Here is a 20,591-nt window from a genome sequence, read left to right as displayed (position 1 = left end):
GGCTCCTGACTCCGCCTTCTTTGATTTAGCTGATGTTTGCTTTACTCACTGAGTATTCTCTTTCTTATCACATTACTTGCATAGTTCAAATATAATGGTATCTCTCAGACAAGCTACCCCTAGTCCTACAGTTTAAGACCCTCAATCTTTTAAAACCATAAAAAATAGGCTATATCTTGAATACCTTTCATATTTACTTTATTGTATCATACAATTGTATTATTTTGTATTGTATTTACTGCATTACAATTGAGAGGAGAGTGAGTTGTAAGTACAGTGGCAGGAAACCGATTGAAGACTCAGTCTAGTGATTGTCATTAACCTGTCATCAGTTTTCATTCCACATTCCTTGCACAAGGAAATACCAAACAGATTTGTACATAGCACATATATAAGAAACAATATTCGGTGACCACGGGTCAGCTACAGTAGTTTCAAACCCTTCCTACCAAATCCAAATGTAAAACAAAATCATACTATATTGCTGAGTTGTATTGGGATAAATAAGCTTTGCTCACCTGATATCAAATATGTGACTCTTACTTTCATACTGGGAAGAGAGATCTAAATAGTAGAGAAGATAATGCAGAACTGTTTCCAATGAAAGGGATATGAAAACCAAATGATAAAAGATGGTCCTCTTAATCAAAGAATCTGGTAACCCGAAATAAGGAGGTTGACAGACTGAAGTCAATAAACCTCATGAAAGGAGTAAAAACAAGAACCCTACAAAACAATTAGTCCAAATGACGTTCCAATAGGGGTTCAAAAAAGGAAAGGCAATAAAAGGCCTAGAATCAAGTAAGTCCATGAAGTAAATACCTCTCCAAGCAACCTTACTTCCTATTTGTGCAATACTTACATCTCAAGGATGGGCAGTCATGGGATATCCAAATGCGATTGGCCAGTGGTACACCCCACACCTCCTTTGCTCTCACCTGTCCATCAAGCATTCTGCCTGGAAAAAAAGTGGAAAGAGGAAATAAATGGAAAATGAATGCCAGCACACAGTATTCCTCCATTCCTTATGCCTTTACTCCCTTCTGTTTTGAGGGATTTATTTTGTTGGCTTTAGAGCTCTTTGCACTATACCACCTCTAGCTTGTGCTAAAGTGCTTGTGCCCTCCCCTAAAGCCTGGTAAAATCTCATATCTAGAATAAAATTAATTTCAAATGGTAAAGTTGGCTTTTAAGTCACAGCTCAGAAAATGTGACTTTTAGAAAGTTATAATTTTCTTGTTCTAATTACTCCTGCCTTCTGCCAGTGCTCTAGGTGACATGACTGGAGTGGATCTGCACTTGGGTTATTCCTCCCAGACAGTGACCCAAAAGGGGACTAGTTGTGGGCAAGATGGGCCATCTCACCCTCGAAGGATGAGGGAGAGTAGTTCCCTGCCCCATTCACACTTCAAAGAGCTTGCCTCCAGCACACACATAGGACCTGGCACCAGCCTTTTATCACCACAGAGTTCTTGGAGCCTTGACAGGGAAGGGGAAAAGATTTACAGAACTAGATGTGTGGTAGTATACGGTATCCCCCACTTCAAAGGTTGGCACCAGGAATAAATATTGGGCCTACAGAGCCATTCTTCAGTATATTCCGGAGCCTGTGGGAGACTTCGGAATAGAAGGACTATGGTGCCTCCAGAGGTCTTCCCTACTGCTACTAGCGGGTGCCTTGAACCCTGTTGCTGTCCTCTTCTGGATTGAGTTCTAACCACAAAAAGTGATGCCTCCTCTGTCCTGGAACTTTGGTAGGGTTGCTGATGGTAGTGTCAGTAGAGTCCTGGGCCTTTCAGAACTGGTGATCTAAACCTTAAGAGGAGAAAAAGCTCAAGGAGGAGGTCACCAAGCTGTTGGACCTCAAACTCCCCAGGAATCCCTTAAGGGTCCTTCATGTCCGAATGCCTCAAGCCCAATTTTGAATGGTCCAAAGTCACCATGCTTGTGGTAATGAATGATGGAGTGGACAAGGAGAGTAAAACTCTACCCAAACTCCTATTTTCCAAGGATCAAGATGGGTCAGTGGAAGTTGTCAACCTCTCCCCTATTCTGACCCCAGAACAACAGAGGGACTGTTCCCACTTGCTGGTCAGCTTGCCTCCCTGTTGTCACTGACTCCTGGGCTAAGCCATCTGTGTACCCATGCCATTGATTCAGTGGACAGTGTGTCTGTGAAGCATCAGATTTTCAGGCTGTGGAATAAGACTGAAGATTAGGATCAACAATTTGATATGGTGAGAGCTAGCATCAAGGAGGAAGTATCCAAGATGCCAGAACATGGGGTGCTATAACAGGCCCTGGTCCAGCCCAGTGGTGCTGGTATCCAAGGTCGCCCCACCGGGTGCCATACATGGATTATAGAGGGCTTAACTCAGTAATCAAGAGTGATACACACCCCATCCCATGAACTGTTGAACTCACAGATCAGTTGTGAGCTGCCAAATTCCTAAGAACCTCTGAATTGACAACTGAGGACTGGAAGACTGCCCCAACTGAGGGGGCCAGGAAGAGGTCTGTATTCCCCATCTCAGAAAACCACTTACACTTTAGGGTGATGCCCTTTGGGTTAAAGAATGCTCCTTCCATCTTCCAAAGGTTGGTAAACTGGGTCCCGGCTAGGATGGTGGCTTTCAGCAGCACCTATATGGACAACACTGCAGTCTTCAGTTCCAGATGTAAGCACCGCATGTTCCTCACAGTGCACAGGTGCATCAGGACCTGCAGAAGATGGACCAGACTATCAAGGCCAGTACATGCCAGAGATGGCAGTGATCTGCTGTCTACTTTGGACACTAATTTGGTGGGGGCAAGGTGCAACCCATCCAGGCCAAAATGCAGACCATTCTGGCTTGGGAGCCCACCAAGACCCAGACTGAGGTGAGAGCCCTCTGAGGCCTCACCATTTATTACAGGACGTTTATCAAGAACTATGGCACCACTATTGCCCCCTTGACTGAACTGACTTCTAAAAAGCAGCCCAAAAGGTGATCTAGACTCAGGCCTTTCAGAAAGACTTTGATACCATGAAAGAGGTCTTGTGTACATCACCACAGCTCAAGGCCCATGATGGCAACAAGAAATTCATTGTCCAGATGGATGCCTCAGGGCATGACATAGGGGCTGTACTCTCACAGCTAAATGAAGAGAGCCTAGACCAACCTGCAGCCTTCGTTAGGAGGAGGCTACTTCCCAGGGAACAGCAGTGCAGTTGAAGGGAAGCCTTGCAGTGGTCTGGGTACCGAAGAAGTTGAGATCATACTTGTTTTGGACTCACCTCCATTTTCAGACAGACCACACACCCCTCAGATGGCTACTGGAAATGAGTGATGAGAATCCGAGACTCCAAAACTGCTGATGAGGATCTAACTCCCTACAGGGAATGGACATTTCGGTGGAACATCTCCCTGGAACTGACCATGCCAATACTGAAGGACTTTTCAGGTTTTCCATCTTAGTGATTTCAAACCCCATGAGGGTGCATAGTTCTGCCTGCTTTCAGCAGGAGGGAGGGCACATGTTAGAACTGACATCCTTGGTGTGGCATTCCCAAAAACCATTTTGTCTTCACCCCTTCGTTTTTGCTACATTATTTTGTTGGCTGTAGTACTCTGTGCACTTTACCATTGGTAACCAGAGCTTACGTGCTTGTGCTCGCTCCCTAAAACCTGGTAAAATTGCCTAACACCTGATTGGCACATTTAATTTACTTGTAAGTCCCTAGCATATGGTACACATGTACACAGGGTGTTCAAATAAAATGCTACAGGTTTGCCTACAGCACTTGTTGTGCCACCCTTTGAAGTAACCTATTGAAGCATGTCTTAGGACTGCAACTGCAGTCAGCAGTGAAGTTTTAAACTGCCATTTGGACCTGGCTAAATAACTCTTTTGCCCATCCTTAACCTTCCTTTTTAATACTTATAGGTCACCCCAAAGGTAGACTCAAACTTTTAGGGCAGAGTGTATAGTATTTAAAAAGTAGGACATGTGGGTTTACATGTCCTTGTATTGGAAAACTCTTAAAGTAATTTTTCACTACTATGCAGCCTATCTCTCCCATTGACTAACATGGTGTTACCTTATTGAATTTAATAGGTGCTACCTTTTGATTGGGAGCAGATAGAGATGTCTAGTTTAGCCTCAAATTAATTTGAATGAAGTTTCAATTCTGAAAATGCCACTTTTGAAGTTGTGATTTTTTTTTCTGAGCTATTTGTGCTTTCTGCCATTGTCCTGGGTCACATGACTGTAAATGGCTCTGCTGTTGGGGTTTGTGTATTCCTCCTAGACAGAGGTGTGGTGGGCCTTCCTGCCAGGATGACTGGTGGCAGAGCTGTTCTCTGCCACACTTATACTTCAAAGGGCTTGTCTCTAGCACATACAAATTATTCTGACACAAGTCATTGGACACCCCAGACTTCTGGGGCCTTGACAGAACAAGGGAAGAACCTTTCAGAACCAGATGCGGTGTAGCATAGGGAATCCCTCAAATTCAAAGGCTAGTACCTGGTTTAAATATTGGACTTCCAGTGCTGCTCTTTAGTGCACTCCTGGACCTGTGGGAGACTTCAGAAGGGCTTCCCTGCCACAAGGGGACTGTCTTGCTCCTGTCAGAGGGTTACCCTACTGTTTAAAGGACTGTCTTGCTGCTTAAAGAACGTACCATCTCCATTAACCCAGGGCCTTCAGAAGGACCTCCAAGAGCTAGTTTGATGGCCACCTCTGGAGCTACAGAGGCATAATAAGTTCCTGAGGCCTTAAACCCTAAGGGGGCCTCTCCTGGTGTAAGTACTAACACCTCAAGTCGTGCCCTCAGGTTCCTGGACTTGTAGTGGTGGTGTTGCTCCAAAAGTTGGGACTTAGAACAATTTCCACCAAAACTCCGAGGAGAACCAACAGATGACTAGGACCTAGATGCCAGCCAATAAACTCAAGATGCATTGCCGGTCAGCCCCATTTTGCAGTTATCCACTGTGTTCTTCTCCAGCAGAAAAGCAAGTTCAGTGGGACCTCTCATCAATGGTATTTAGTCTTGAGGATCGCTCTTCAACTTAGTCTTACTGGATCTTTTTAACTTCCAAAAGGTTGTCTAAGTCTAAAGGTAAAAATCTGCACTGGGTTCAAGGACAACTGGCTCCCATAGATAACAACGACTTGCTGAGCCTGGAACTCCAACTTTTCCTGCTAGGAGATGTTTCCCCCCATTATCAACAGCTTTAACACACCTTTCTCCAGAAGGTCCCTGCCATTGACAATTCCTCCTCAGACACAGCCTCCTGCCTTGCCCAGCTGAACACTCCTTACTCCATGACTATTCTTCAGAAATGTTTATAAATCTTAAGGTAAGCTTAGACTGAGCCCAATCTACCCCTTGTATCTGACCCACGCTCCTTCAAGGTCAGCCTTAACTGTTGACTTTGGTACAATCTCATGTAACCAGATATCTGGGGTTTGCATTTTTTCTTTTAGATGCTAGATTTCAGTAACCAACTTCATAAAACCATAACTCTGGTTCTGATTGTTATTCTATTTATAAAACTTTCCTCTATTTTTCTAAATTGTTTTGGGATTTTTCTTATATTGCAGTTTCACTTTATTAGTGTTTGTGTGCTGCATGAATAGTTTACACAATGCCTCAAATTTAAGCCTGACTGCTTTTGTGCCAAGTTACCATAGGGTTATGCATAGAATAATTTAATTACTTTTTGTGGTACAGTCTGACAAGAATTGTGTTTGTTGTCTGAGTGGAGCTATCACCCACCTCAACCAATAATCCCAGTATCTTACAACTGTGCAAGCATTTGTGGCCATTTTAACTAATACAGATGTTCCCTGGGGTTCAAGCACTAGGTGGACATACAAAGGGGCATATTTCTACTCTGTTTGCGCTGGACTTGCGTCTTTTATTTACCAAATTCAGCGCAAACTTAACTTCATATTTATATTTTGACGCTAGACCCGTCTAGCGTCAAAATATTGGAGTTAACGTCATTTGTTGCTTGCGGAAAACTACCTTGCGTCAATGAGATGCAATATAGGCGTTCCCGGGAAAAAAATGACTCTAAGGCCTTTGCGCCTGTAATGCTATTAATTGTGTTTGACCAATGACTTTGTGTTTCACCATTGCGCATATTAGTTGCTCAATGTTCACCAGTAGCACATTATGGGGGTCATTACGACCTCGGCGGTCTTCACAGAGGACCGCCGAGGCCGCGGGAGACAGAATACCGCCATTGCCGGCGGTATTGCTGCCTCCCTATTATTACATTTCCGCTGGGCCAGCGGACGGTGACAGTGTTACCGTCCGCTGGCCCAGCGGAAATGTCACATCAACATTGCTGCCGGCTCGTAATAGAGCCGGCGGCAATGCTGATGTGCAGCGGGTGCAGTAGCACCCGTCGGGCATTTCACTGCCCGAAATTCGGGCAGTGAAATGCGCGACGGGGCTATGCCTGGGGGCCCCTGCACTGCCCATGCCAAGTGCATGGGCAGTGCAGTGGCCCCCAGGGGCACCCCAAGTCCCCTTACCGCCAGCCTTTCCATGGCGGTGTTTACCGCCACGGACAGGCTGGCGGTCGGAGACTCATAATCACCAGGGCAGCGGTGCTTGCACCGCTGCCCTGGGGATTATGACTGCCAGGCGGAAACCTGGCGGTTAAGTGGAGGGGCCGGCGGTATGGCCGTGGCTTTTGCGCCACGGTCATAATAGCTGGCGGTGTTCCCGCCACCTTACCGCCGGCCGCCAGGGTCGTAATGACCCCCTATATGTTTTGTTCAGTTTAGCTGCCTATTGGCTTTGACATGGCATTAGACATTACATTTAGTATTTAGTTTAGCTGCCTATTGGCTTTGACATGGCATTAGACATGACATTTGTTATGTAGGTTAGCTGCCTATTGGCTTTAATGTGGAGTTAGACATTGCATTTGAGACATTGCAGATGAGCTGTGTTTTTCCAAGCTGTGTTTTTCCACATGGTAGACCAAGCTGTGTTTTTCACACCAGACCTTAGCTGATAAGAGCACGTAGATTTTGTGCTTACCTCTCAATCCAGTCTGAGAACGAGTGAGGCTCTGGAGAATTGGCCACTCTCCAAGTTTCTTCGGTTCTCACACTGAGTTTGCTTTTAAGGATGACTCTGGACTACAGCAGAGTTAGATTGAATCTGCTTTGACTTCAGACAGGAACGGAGATGTCAGTTGCCTGTCTCCCGTTTGGGTAGAAAATCTCTTTCTTGCAGTTGACCGGAGTCTTCAACTTGCTGAACCCAGATTGATGAAGCTGAGCTATAGGCCCTACGGTGATGCAATTTTGACTTTTATGCTTTGCTTTGAAGTTATGCTATAATATAATCACATGTATTTGCTGTGTACATTGCAACTGAGAAGTATTTTTATATATTTTGCTTTCATTGCTGCGACTACTTTTGAACGTGTGCTGCCAATCTCCTAATTTTGTCTCTCAAGAACCTCATGGTGAAGTAATAATAACAATAAATGTCTTCTTTAAACTCAGAAGTGCATTCCAGAGAGGTTCTGTAAGCTCGGTTATGAGAGAAGAGCAGGAAAGCAGAACAGCGCCTTATTTATCCTCCCATGCAAAAATCACACACGGGAGGAGGAGGGCCTTAAATAATGGTGCTAAGAATGCTTGCGCCATTATTTAAGGCCTGGGTCAGGGCAGGTATTAGGGGACCTGTGGGCTCATTTCCATGGTCAGAGACCATGGAAGCAGTCCACAGGTGCTCTTCCCTGCCCCAGGGACCTCCCCAGCCACACCCACCCACACCTGGAGGATACCTAAGGATGGGGGGACCCATCCCAGTTAAGTCCAGGTAACTTTTAATTTTCTTTTTTTAAAGTGCCATGGGGGGGGGGCAATGGGCCCCCCTAAATGGCACTGTGCCCAATGGCCATGCCCGGGGGACAGAAGTCCCCTGGACATGGCCATTGGGCAGGAGGGCATGACTCCTGAGTTACTAAGACAGGAGTCATGTCCATGGGGGTTGTATGTCAAAAAATGACGTTAGTCAGGTTAGAGTAATTTTTCCTACTGTAACCTGACTAGCGTAATTCCCCTACGTCTCCCACACCCAGTTAGCATCATTTATTTTTATGCTACCCGAGCCTTACCGCCGGCTAGCGTAATTCCTTAAATATGATGCCCGGCTGGCATCCACGAATGACACCAGCCGGCGGTAAACTTTTTGACGCAAACCTGCGTTGATGCAGGTTTGCTTCAAAATGTATAAATCGGGGACATAGTTTGCCCTGATTCACCTCAGTTATCTAACCCAAGATAAGGGCCACTGGGATTATAAAACAGAGAAGGACCACATTATTTAGCAGTTTGACTAAATTATGTGACAAGAAAAGGCAAATTATGCACAGTAATGCAGCACATTTTGTGCCATTATCACTTCACTACTTTACCATTTGTACACTGACTGGCCAAAGGTTTTCCTTGTTAATATGAGTTTGAAATCTAAATACTGAAATCAGCAATTGAAAGGTGACCTGCCACTGCATACAAAAGACATGCCACTGTGTGGCAACACATTTGTCACTGTTTCTATTGACTTTTGATTCATTTGAGCTAGAAACAGTTTTTTTAACTCTGTTAAATATTCACATGATGATAGATTGGCATGTGTGACAAATTCATAATTGTATAGAAAATGCTACCGGATCTCATAATTCTAGTAAGCCTTCCCCAGGATCACCAACTTAAAATCCATCATCATCAAAGGAATCACCATGCAGGCCTCCATCACCAGTAGAACAGACAACATTAGTTACTTCTGGACCTAAATTTCAAAGAGGGCACACTGTGCTGGTTTAGGATGCCATGCACCTTCATATTGGTGATTCTCACAGAAACAGGGACAGGCCAACCTATTAGAGGTAACGCAGTGCTCCCATGGTGATCATAAACTTGGTGCAGTGCATTAAAGGTGGAATGGCTGCTTGAGCAGACAATCCATTTTTCACTCTGCAGGTGGCACCCACCTGCACTTCAAATGGGGGGACAGAGATCCTACTTAAGGTGGGTGCATTGAGGGGGTTGCCATAGGCCTGGTGAGGCATCTTTTTGTGGCCCACAGTTAGTGTGCATCCGAAGGCCCTCTTAAGATGACACCTCAGCTGTTTTACACCAACACTATTCATACAGCACTGTTTGCACAAGCTTATGCAGCCCCTTTGGTGATACTTCATTGCTTCAGGGGTTCAAAAAATGGATTTACACATTGGTTGCATCCCCAAGGCAATGTATGTATTATGGCCCCACATGCTTCGTCTCTCCGTTAGACCCAACAAATATAACTTTGAAGATGAGGAGGCATTTACACAAACTATGACAGATCAGTCTTATCAGGTACACTGGCCATCCCAGCATTCTACTTTTTTGTGACTCAGGTGCAACCTAAATAAGTAAACTGCAGAGAGAGCATGAGATATTTTTCGGACCTTATGAAGACATGCATAGACAACAAAATATTCATGGAAGACTGCATAAATCAATATTACCCACAATTTGCCTAGTTACCATTCCATTATTTATAGCTGCCCTTGCACTGCCTATGCCAAGTGCATGGGCAGTGAAGGGCCCCGCCTGGGGACTCCTGCACCCTATCTCAGCCAGTCTTTACATGGCGGTGCTACTGTCATGTAAAAGCTGGCGGAAAGGGGGTCGTAATCCCCAAGGCAGCACTGCTTGCACTGGAGGATTAGGACCACCAGCACCGCCAGTCCCTCCTGTGGAGGTAAACTGCGGTGCTGGTGGTCCGACTGTGGCGCAACTGCGACTGTCGTAATGTGGTGGCCAGACCGCTGCCAAAGAGGTCAGACCTCCGCCCTGGCAGCAGTCAGACTGCCACCACAACTCTGGCGATCTGAAGACCACCAGGGTCGTAATGAGGCCTTGTGTTTTTAGAGCACAGTTGCAACAGGCAGTGTGCACCTCTCACACCTTCCAGCTAGTCATTAGGGTTGAATGGGCAGTGATATGCAATATGACAAGCACTCCCATTATACAACACTGCCCTAAGTTAAAATGTAGTTCATTCTTGGCATTGAGTGTATGGACTTATAGGTTACCTTAGCATTATCACCCTTGGCCCTGGCATGCCATAATATTTTCACCTTCACATGAAAATACTTTCATATTCACATTCACACAACTGCACATTTTCCTAGTTTGACAGTGATACACCTTTTACCCTTTAATATTTTATCAAAATTCAATGAAATATGTATGATGTACATTATCCTCATCTTAAATGCCTTGACCCTAAATCCTATTTTGTTTTACTTCATGTGTCTATGTTAAATATACTTTAATATATATGTAATGAAGATTACTAAACAATAATAAAACAATCAATTACTATATATTCGTCTACTAAATTTCATTGCGTAATAAACAGAGATAGCCCAGTCCCCTACATTCTTCTTTCTATGCCTTAACTAAGTACAGCTTTAGCTTTTTTTAGAGTTCATTTAAATAGGTAAAAATAAAGAGGCATTTTGGGTCAATCAATTTTAGCAGGTTTGTTTGAAGCAACTTTCACATTTCAGAACAGACCATGAGAAAGTATATTTAGACCCCTATTGCGGTCAACCCATTAAACAGTAATATTTATTTAATGTTTATTTATTATTTAGAATACTAATACAGTGAAGCTGTCAACTACAAGGTATCCTTGTGCTAAAACCCTAAACTAGACATTGTATGCCGCTTATGAAACTGCAGAAGGTTATCGGGGAAGAGTTAGGTTTTCACGACCCTTCTGAAGCATAGCAGGTCAGATATATGTCTAATAGAGGCAGGCAGCTGATTCCAGAGTTGGGCTGCCTTTACAGAGAAATTACATCCTCCCTGACAACACTACACAGAGGGCTTTAAGTGCACTCCTCTGCCTGAGCCAGTGCAGCTGTGAAGTAGAAGATCTTCTAGGCCTATCTAAGGCCAGTTTGGCAGCTACTGACTGGACATGATGTAGTCTATAAAGTAAGTAGTCAGGTGCTCTGAGATGGAGCGCATTGCAGTAGTCTAGCTTACTTAAAATCAGAGTAAGTATGACCAGAGATTTAACAGATGAAGTCAATAGAGGAAGGTTTTTCAGAAGCCCCGCCGCAGAGTGAAACAAGTCCTGAGCTACTTCAGTAACATTTGCTTCCAGGAATAGTTTGTTGTCAAATATCACTCCTAGGTTGCAGACTGCATCCGAAGGAGAACGCTCAGCCTGGGTAAGTAAAGGCCAGAACTTAGACGGTAAAGCAAAAGGAGCTTTATTGGCTGAGCACCACAAAAACTCAGTTTTGCCTCTATTAAATTTCAAAGAGTTGGCCTTAATTCATGTAGCAATATATTTCTACATGAAATTCCCACCTAATGGTTGCTATCCTATGCCCGAATTGATTGTGTGTCACCTGCATAGTTCACTACACATATGCTGTGATTTTTAATAAGGGTCAACAGGAGCCCTATATAGAGATTGAATAGGGTCAGACTAAGGGAAGACCCCTGGGTGATCCCCTGCCTCACCTCCCTGTAGGCAGACCAGTAAGTTGGAAGAGCAACGGCTTGGCTGTGTTCCGACAAGTAAGACTGTAGCCAGCTCAGTGTGGCGCCCTTGATTCCTGCTGTCGAGAGTCTTTCTAAAAGAATATTGTGGTTTACTGTGTCGAAAGCAGCAGAAAGATCTAATAAGATCAAGATAACTGATCTGCCACTATCGATCAGCATATGGAGCTCCTCCATGGCCTTAAGGAGAGCTGACTCAGTTATGTGACCTGGTCGAAAGCTAAATTAGTTCTCATCGAGGAAGATGTTATGGTCCAGGTGGTTCAAAAGGATTTGACTAACATGGTGTTCCAATATTTTGATCGGAAAGGGCTATAGGGAGATTGCTAATAAATGGGAGAAACAATAGCTTTTTTCCATGCTGGTGGAGCTAAACGAGTCTCCAAGGACTGATTGCAGATCAGCCGCAGCAGTGGAACGGAATCATCTGCGAGGTCTTTCCAGACCCTATTAGGAAATGGATCAAGAGGGGATCCTGATGTTATTGAATTAGCCCTTGTGCATTACCTCTTGTTGCTTCACACATCGGCATTACCATTTGTGCGCACCTCTCCTCCCACTCTTTTCCCAGCCTTGATATATATGGAGAAAAATGCCTGCTAAAAATGTGATTTAGATTTTGAAGCAGTGAGCGCCAGAAACTGCATGTTATGCCCTATTTTAAGGGCAATGATCGTAATCTTATGCTTTGTATGAGTCCGATACATTTCGATCTCCGGGCAGTCAGAATACATTGGGTGCTATAAACATCACTCCCTTTTCCAGTCCAAGCATAATCGGGGCCATCGAGAAGGCAATTGATTAGTCCCATTCAGCCAGTGTTTTTAAAAATGATGTGTACAAAAGCAGTTTAAGTGCCGATGTTTGGTCAATATGAAGGAATGTTGAAGTGACGTGATGGTTGTTGATGTCATTGTGAAGATATGTGTAAGGTGAGTGCACTATTGATTGATAAGACTCAATTCGTAGACTGCATGCTGTTAGCGTTTGCAATTGATTTGAATCAGATGACCTAGAGTAAATTGTTAATTTGATCAAGGCACAATATTTGGTAACTCTGAGCGAGCAAATTCTTATTATAGAAATATATGCTTTCTATTTCTAATATTTGTAAAATCCTATTCTGATTGCCGCTTTAATTTCTGTGACAAAAGAAACAAACTCAGACTTAATTAACAGCTGCAATTATACAATGTTGTGCCCAACTAGTTTTTATGATGCATTCCTTGCATGATCACATATGATCACAGTTTTAACTATTCAAGCATCCGGAATGAACAAAATGGTTGCAAAGCCTTTTACTGCAATTATACGAGGGAAATACGGCAGCTTCTGCCTCTCAACCCAATCAATTTCACAAGAAAGAATGAAGCAGAGGGGTCGTTCATTTTCAGTGACAAAGCCAGAGAAGGAGCAGAAGAAAAGAGGTAAAGGTAAACCTCACCAGCGACATTTCCACAGGCTGATGTGAACAAGGCCCTGTGACTAAGAGGGGGCAAAGGACAGTAACACATTGTGAGGGGACAGCAACAGGAAGAGAAGCTGGGGTATGGACAGAGATGTGAAATGGTGTACATAAAGAAATGGATGCTGGAAGATCCTGGCACAGAGGGAAACAGTAGCAGGCAGAGAGAAGGGGAGCTGGGACGAGCTACCCCTATCTTTCTCTTACATTAAACGACCAGACATATTGCCTTGACCATGATGCCAGCTGTTGTATTGTATTGCTGTGTATCTGGCACTCATAAAGAATACATACTCTTTTTCAGTGACGCTGTGCTAGTCGGAGGCCCATACAAAATGCATAATGTCGTCTGCTCACCTATTTTGATGATTCTTAATACAGGATCACAAGGGATTATTATGAAGAAGTAGTTTACGATTGGCGCATACACAGCGCAATGAAAACTAACACATTAAAGGTGCCACTGGAATGTACAGAGTCACCATTTGAAAGCATGTGCACACAATTTGTGCAGTACAATTTAGTAAGTGGAGATTGCGAAAAGTAACGTCCTGGAATCATATGAAAGCTCGGTCAATACTATTTAATCAATATAACCTTACTGCCAAACCTATTGCATGTTGAATTAAAAAGCCAGATTAGGTTCCAATGACTGACACCCTTGTCATCTCTCCTGTCCTCGGGGTGCCTGTAAAAACCAGAGCTTCACTTTGTGAATTTAAATCAGGTTTTAAAAATGCATCCTGACAACCACAAAGCAGGTGCTCGCCAAGGCATTATATTATTTAAAAGCACAAGCAACGGGACGCCTTCACGGATTGTGAATAGGGCTCCTCTACAAACTACCGAAACATTATTCAGAAATTATATAAAATGTGTGATCAAAATATTACATCCGTTCAATATTGCACTAGCATTTCTGAACTGCAAAGTTTTTCCTAATACCAGTGTGATTTTGAATTAATATTTATAATGGCATGTAGACCAAAAAAACGGTGCAAAATGCATTTTTTTTTTACTTAAGAAAACTTCCAGGGTTTGCATTTGAGACCCATAATCAGTGTAATCGATGGGCCTTATTCATAAAGGTAAATTTGCTCATATAGATTTATTCACTTGTAAATCGACTTCTGCAACTAGTTGTAAGTCTGCACGGTTTCACTATTCACTATTTCTGAGTGTACTGTCGTAAGGACCCTCATATCTATATGAGACTGCTGGATTAAGGGCAGCAGCACCTCTGCTTGTAGGCTACTGAGTCACTCCTACACCAGGAGGCAGATGTCGGCCCAATCCTTCGAGCACTCTAGCAGCACCTCACCAAAACCCAAATAGTAAAGGGTGATTTCTATCAGCCTAGCCCATGGACTCTGGAAGATTCTCTCAGGGAAAATCGCGGTGCAATAAGTCTTGCCCTTTTCTCTCATCAGCAATAAGTCTCTTACACACACACACACACAGACGAGAAAAAAGATACAGGATAGTTTTGAACACATTTATTGAAAAGACTGCAATCTACGATAAAATGCATAAACTGCAATGATTAGGATAATGACTAGTAACAAAATCAGGATTGTGAAAATAGGCGATGTAAATATAAACAACCCAACATATTGCAATAAACATGAATACGCAAATTCCTCCCTAAAGTGTATTTTCTACTCTAAAGAGAACAAGCTGTGATAAACCTAATCTGCCCATGACGTGTCCATGAGAGGCACCCCAAACCCCATTACGTTAGGACAATGTTAGCCTCCAGTCTCGAAATCAGGCTTCACAGTGTTACAAAGTCTGAAATCTGCTGCAAAGTGACGTGCAGTATAGATGGAATATCCTCGGGGGGACCCCCTCTAATGGCCTTGGTCTCACAAGGTGTTTTTATAAGGCACATGTTATTGTTTGTGCAGACATCCTGACATGTACCTAAATGCTATATTGTGTGTGCAAACTTGTATTGGCAATATCATAACAAATGCCTGACATGTTAACATTCTGTTCTTTGTCAACATAAAGCAAAGGAACATGTTGACAATCTACCACATACATTTCTGATAATTACGCTTTCACGGAATGGCAACTAATTATGAAATTAAAACATTTAGGGGGTCATTACGACCTCAGCGGTCTTTTTGCAAGACCGCCGAGGTACCGCCGTGCTGAAGACCGCCAGTGGTGGCGGTCTTCCGCTCGGCGTATTATGACCGTTGGCAGCCCGCCGTCCTTGTTCCAACGGAGAGCCGCCAACAGCCATACTGGCGGGAGGCGGGGAAGTGGAGGTTGCTCCACCTCCACCGCCACGCCAACAGAACATCGGCCAGCGAATCACGTCCTGTGCTTCACCGTGGCGGTGTTCTGTTGGCGGTGTGGTGTCGGCGGAGCTGCCCCCATGGCTCCCGTCTCCTCCCGAAGGATCGTCGGACCAGGTAAGTCGATCGTCCCTGAGGGGAGGGGGTGGGGGGCGTTGTGTGTTGTGTGCGTGCATGGGGGTGTGCATGTGTGTATGTAGAGGGGGTGTGTGAGTGCGTGTATGTCTGTATGGATGTGTGCGTGTATGTTTGAATGTGGGTGTGCGTGTATGACTGTGTGTGTGGATGTAGGCATGTATGTTGGCGTGTGTGCGTGTAAGTATGTAAGTATCTAGGTGGTGCCTGCGTGCGTGTCGTGTGTGAGTGAGTGATGTGATGTTGGGGGTCGGGGTGGGGAGGGGGGCCCTGCCACCTTTGGGGGGTGGCAGGGGTGGTGGGGGGTGTAGGGGAGGGAGTCGGGGTGGGGGGTGGTTGGAGACCCCTATCAGTGCTAGAGAAGAAATTCCCTGGCACTGATAGTGCTTACCGCCATGGTTTTCATGGCGGTTCAGACCGCTGGAAAAACGCGGCGGTAAGCCGGGTCAAAATACCGCCGGCGGTATAGTGACGGACGCTGGGCTGGAGACCCAGGTCTCCAGCCCGGTGGTCGTCTCCGCCCTGGCGGGTGGAACGGAGAACCGGCGGATGACCATGCCGGTAACCACCATGGTCATAATACGCTGGGGTAAGACCGCCAGCCTGTTGGCGGTCTTACCGCCGGTTCTCCGCCTTCCGCCAGGGTTGTAATGACCCCCTTAGTCTAAAAATACAAGCAGTGCTAAAATGAATGAAATAGAAAATAAAAACAGAGCCTGTTATCTATGTAAAAGGGCCTAGTCCTGCAAGCCAAAGCTAAGCTAAACTCCAGTACCCAGGCAAACTAAAATAGACCCACAACAGTAGATTTACATTTAAGTGCAGACTTACATACTCCCTAACCTTGCATTTAGGGGCTGAGCTATCTAAGGTGCAGATTTAAGAGCTCCTAGTGGCACTGGAACGTCACTTTTACTGATGTGCTGGTGGCGCTGACCACTGCTCATTATTCTCCTCCTTGTAAATATGGGCCACTCGGACACAGTTTTCTGCCTCATAAAGGCATGCATTGGGTGTTGTGGTGGGTGTTCCACCTCGACACCCATTGCATTTGACGCTGCCACAGTTTACGAGAAATCATAAATCTGTGGCACTGCCAAAAACTAACGTCACCCCAGGGGTGGCGTTAGCATGGCAAAACGAAGAGGAATGTTTATTCCTCCTCGTTATTTGCTTTTCCTATGTGTGCTGCATTCTGCAGCACACAAAGAAGAAGCAAAATGTCATGGATGATTGTTTATGTGAAGGAAGGTATAATCAATGCAGTACTAAGATCTCTTGAGATATGCATTAATCAGTTGGTATTACCAATGATATTCAGTCCATCTGGATGCAATGATTTTTAACAGTACATCCAGAGTTCTTCCTTTGTCTACAAGAAACATCTTTGAACCTGATAGCAAATGGTACAGAAAGTTACAATTATTAGCTACAAGCTTGTCAAGTTTCTTCTTAATTATTCTGATTTGTGATTCCTGAATCTTGTAGAGAGGTAATTCACTGTTTGCCCACATCCTGTTTTTAACAGCTTTGGCACTGAATTAATTCCTACAGGCTAATATTATGTTTCTGCACCAATTAATTGGAGTGTACAGAGTGTACTGCAGTACCTGTGTATGGACATTATTGGTGCTAGTCTCACTCAAAGACAGAGTTGGAGTACACTTACTATTATTTTGTGTCATTTATGAATGTGGTAACTTTAGAACCGTTGTTTGTGAATAGTAGCGATCTTACTCTTTTGTGATAGTTTGTTTGAATTAGCATATCACTCCCTAACCCCTCTTTAACTCTCCCAAAACCACATCCCTAAATGTCCTCAGACCATTTCCAATTAGCAGTAATGCTACTCCTTTTGGTTGCCTCTACATTTACTACAAAAACATACACATAAGTCTGTGCCACGTTGATTGAGATCGCTCTACAGAAAAGTTAGGAGAGGCAGATGCCTCTACATGGAGGTCGTGAATACAACCTTTTAGAATGAGAGTAGTTCTGCTTACTTCATGTACCTTGAAGTGCAGTTTGTGAATGGGTCCCAAAGTAATTTTCTCACAGGTGCTGGAAGTGTTGTGTTTTTCTTCTAAAATGCATGGATAGAAACACCAGAAGGCACCCTAAACACTAGGGACCAGACTACATGCTCCGTTCACCAGTGCAAAGGTGGAAAAGATGCTATTTCCAACTATTTTGATGCTTATGTCAAGTTATAGCTCAAACGCTTTTTTAAATATTGCATAGTGTTTATTGCTCCAGGACACCAACATATAGTATGCTGAAACTGCTCTACTTTTAATGCAGTTACCTAACACAAAATGGAGCTAATACATTTTCTCCACTCTGATGGTGCGGAATATAGGAAAAATATCCAAACACAAGGATATTCTTTTCATGTTCCTGTCATATAAGCAGTACAAATGATGGAAAACAGTTGTTCCTGCATGTTTCCACTGGTGCAAAGTCTGAAACTGGGAACAGATTGTTGGCACAAATGGCAGAAATGTATGTCTCCCTGTGCAATTTTCCTTCCCCTACCTTCCCCACCATCTTGGCCCTAGACGAGTAAAAGGGCCACAGCTTCTAGTTGCATTATGTTACTGTTTGTTGCCCTATGTTAGTGGCCCAGTAAGTTCCATTACCTCATCTTGTGGAACTGCGAGACCTTCACAAAATGTAAGTATTTTGTTTTGGACTGGATGAGCTACTCACACGAGAAACTGTTTACTTGGGAGTTCGCATTATGTGCTGGGAGGGGGTATATACAAACGTATTCCTAATATGGTTCATGAATTAATAAACTGGAAAGTGTGTTAATGCAACCACTGCATGCTTTGCTAAGCTTGTTCCAACTTGCTTTGGCATTAAAACAAAAAAATAATGCACTGTAACATAAAACTGTTGATTTCAGGAAATATCATTGGTTACTTTAACGTTCGTTTTTTTTTTTTGTACAGCTTCTTCTACGAAGACAACGTACATCAGTTATAGCAATCATTCAACCTGAACTGGGATAGAGGATCATCTCCCTGAACCACCTTCACAGATGAGCACACCAAGCAAGAAGAACACCAAAAAAACAGTGCTTTGGGTATAACTTCAACAAGAACCCAATTAACTGAAAGTCTAAAACTTAGCAATGATTTTCAAAGGAGACAAACTTTTGGACCATGCACAATTTTAGAAAACAGTAGATAAGGACTCGGCAAAAAATTCACACCTATGTCAGAAGTACAAAAAAACTACTCAGAGAAAAAAGCTTTTTGAATTGGGGACAAAGTTTGGGCAGTTGCAGGACAGGAAAACATTTTTGGAAAATTGCAAGATGTGAAAATTTGGAAAATAATAAACCAGCTGTCCGCGTATGAAGGGAAATCACTGAAGGAAAACTTAAAAAGTTAGCTGTTATACTGTTAAAATAAACCATGTCAGATGTTTTCTTGTAACTAAGTACTTTTATGTGATTGTGAGAACTTCCATTCCTGATCCATCTCGTTCTACCTGTATAAAAAATGATGAGTTTGTTCCTTGTAATGGCTGACTGGATTGACGATGCCCTGGGTTGTGCTACAATAAATGCAATGATTGACGCATGCAGATTTTTATACAAAAAATTATTTCTATTAATAAAGGAATGTTTTGCAAATGTTGAGACTTGTTTCGTTGTAGTTTTGAGAGTATTATAAGCACAGAAGCATTACAAAATGTTGGATCATTGCAAATAGTGAAGAGAAAATCTGTTGAATGCACAAAGAACAATCTTTTCATCAAGGAATGCAGTGGAAATGTGTTTTATTTTTTAAGAAGATTGTTTATTTGTATAAAGTGTGCTAAAGAATTACCATTTCTGGTGGGATTTATGAATGCATGGTGTAATATTTTTGAAGAATCATCCCTTTGACACAATTGTACTTATCTTTCTACATTACACAGAGGTGGCAAAAAAAATCCAACATCTGGTGGCAAGTCTATTTTTGTAACTACAATGTGGTGCTTTCTCAGAATGATTTCTTATTTGTGTTTTTTGTAATGGTGATTTTTAAACATTGTTTTTAATGTTGTCCAAAGGATAAACTCCATGTAATTGTTATGTCAGTTTGTGTCTAGCTAGGTAAATGATGAGCCACACATTGAAGAGTTAAGAGTTGCTTTCTCTTCCGCAATACATTGCATACACACTCACAAACACAGAAAAATAGACAGTTGTGAACTTGGCACAAAATTATTTATGTCTCCTTATTTCCAAGTAATCTTTCAGACAGAAGTGAGGGTCATTTGCCGATGTTCTGTTGTCAGAGGGGACACCAGATTTAATAGTAGATTAACTAAAAAGTGAAGCAAGGCAGATCAACAACATATGTTGCTGCACTGTGTTGCATGAGAGGGAGAGAGCAGGACAGCAACATATCTATTAGGATATAATGCTGTCCTGCTCTCGCTCTAGTGCTAGCATACAATCAGGCTGCCTAGCACCAGACACACACCTTACATGACCATGCAAAGTTGTTGGTGTCATGTCTCGCATATGTTTTGTACTGGAAATGTAACCTTCCAGTACAAAATATCATGCAAATGCAAACATTTAAGCATTTCGATCTTTGAATGAGTGTTGGGCAGTGCAATACACATACTAAGTTGGAAACGTATGGAGAAATAAATGCATTTCTCATATTAACACCTACCTAAAAGTGGCATTATTTCTTTGCCAGAACACTTTGGGGGTCATGACCGCCGGGGCCAGGGTCGGCGGGAGCACCGCCGACAGGCCGGCAGTGTCCCGCAGGGCATTCTGACCGCGGCGGTTCGGCCGCGGTCAGATGAGGAAAACCGGCGGTCTCCCGCCGGTTTTCCGCTGCCCTTGTGAATCCTCCATGGCGGCGGAGCACGCTCTGCCGCCATGGGGATTCTGACACCCCCTACCGCCATCCCCGCCAGGAACAGGATGGCGGTAGGGGGTGCCGTGGGGCCCCTGGGGGCCCCTGCAGTGCCCATGCCAATGGCATGGGCACTGCAGGGGCCCCCGTAAATGGGCCCCACTTTGTATTTCAGTGTCTGCTATGCAGACACTGAAATACACGACGGGTGCCACTGCACCCGTC

At 43.8% G+C, this 20,591-nt stretch overlaps 1 protein-coding gene across 2 annotated transcripts in view; it reads left to right on the top strand.

Annotated features, from left to right (window-relative positions):
* GRM8 (glutamate metabotropic receptor 8) overlaps nt 1-19,432 on the top strand; it is a 2,784,122-nt gene extending 2,764,690 nt beyond the window's left edge. Inside the window, exon 11 of one of the 2 annotated variants that reach the window (XM_069229648.1) lies at nt 18,450-19,432. In XM_069229648.1, coding sequence (XP_069085749.1) covers nt 18,450-18,499 — 50 coding nt within the window. In that variant the 3' untranslated portion in view covers nt 18,500-19,432. The remainder of the gene's footprint in view (nt 1-18,449) is intronic. The other variant, XM_069229650.1, reaches the window with a different exon arrangement.
* The last annotated feature ends 1,159 nt before the right edge of the window (nt 19,433-20,591 follow it).

The sequence above is a fragment of the Pleurodeles waltl genome, chromosome 4_1 (assembly GCF_031143425.1).
Source record: "Pleurodeles waltl isolate 20211129_DDA chromosome 4_1, aPleWal1.hap1.20221129, whole genome shotgun sequence".
In the NCBI taxonomy this organism is placed as follows: Eukaryota; Metazoa; Chordata; class Amphibia; order Caudata; family Salamandridae; genus Pleurodeles; species Pleurodeles waltl.
This window is presented reverse-complemented; position numbering and strand designations above follow the sequence as displayed.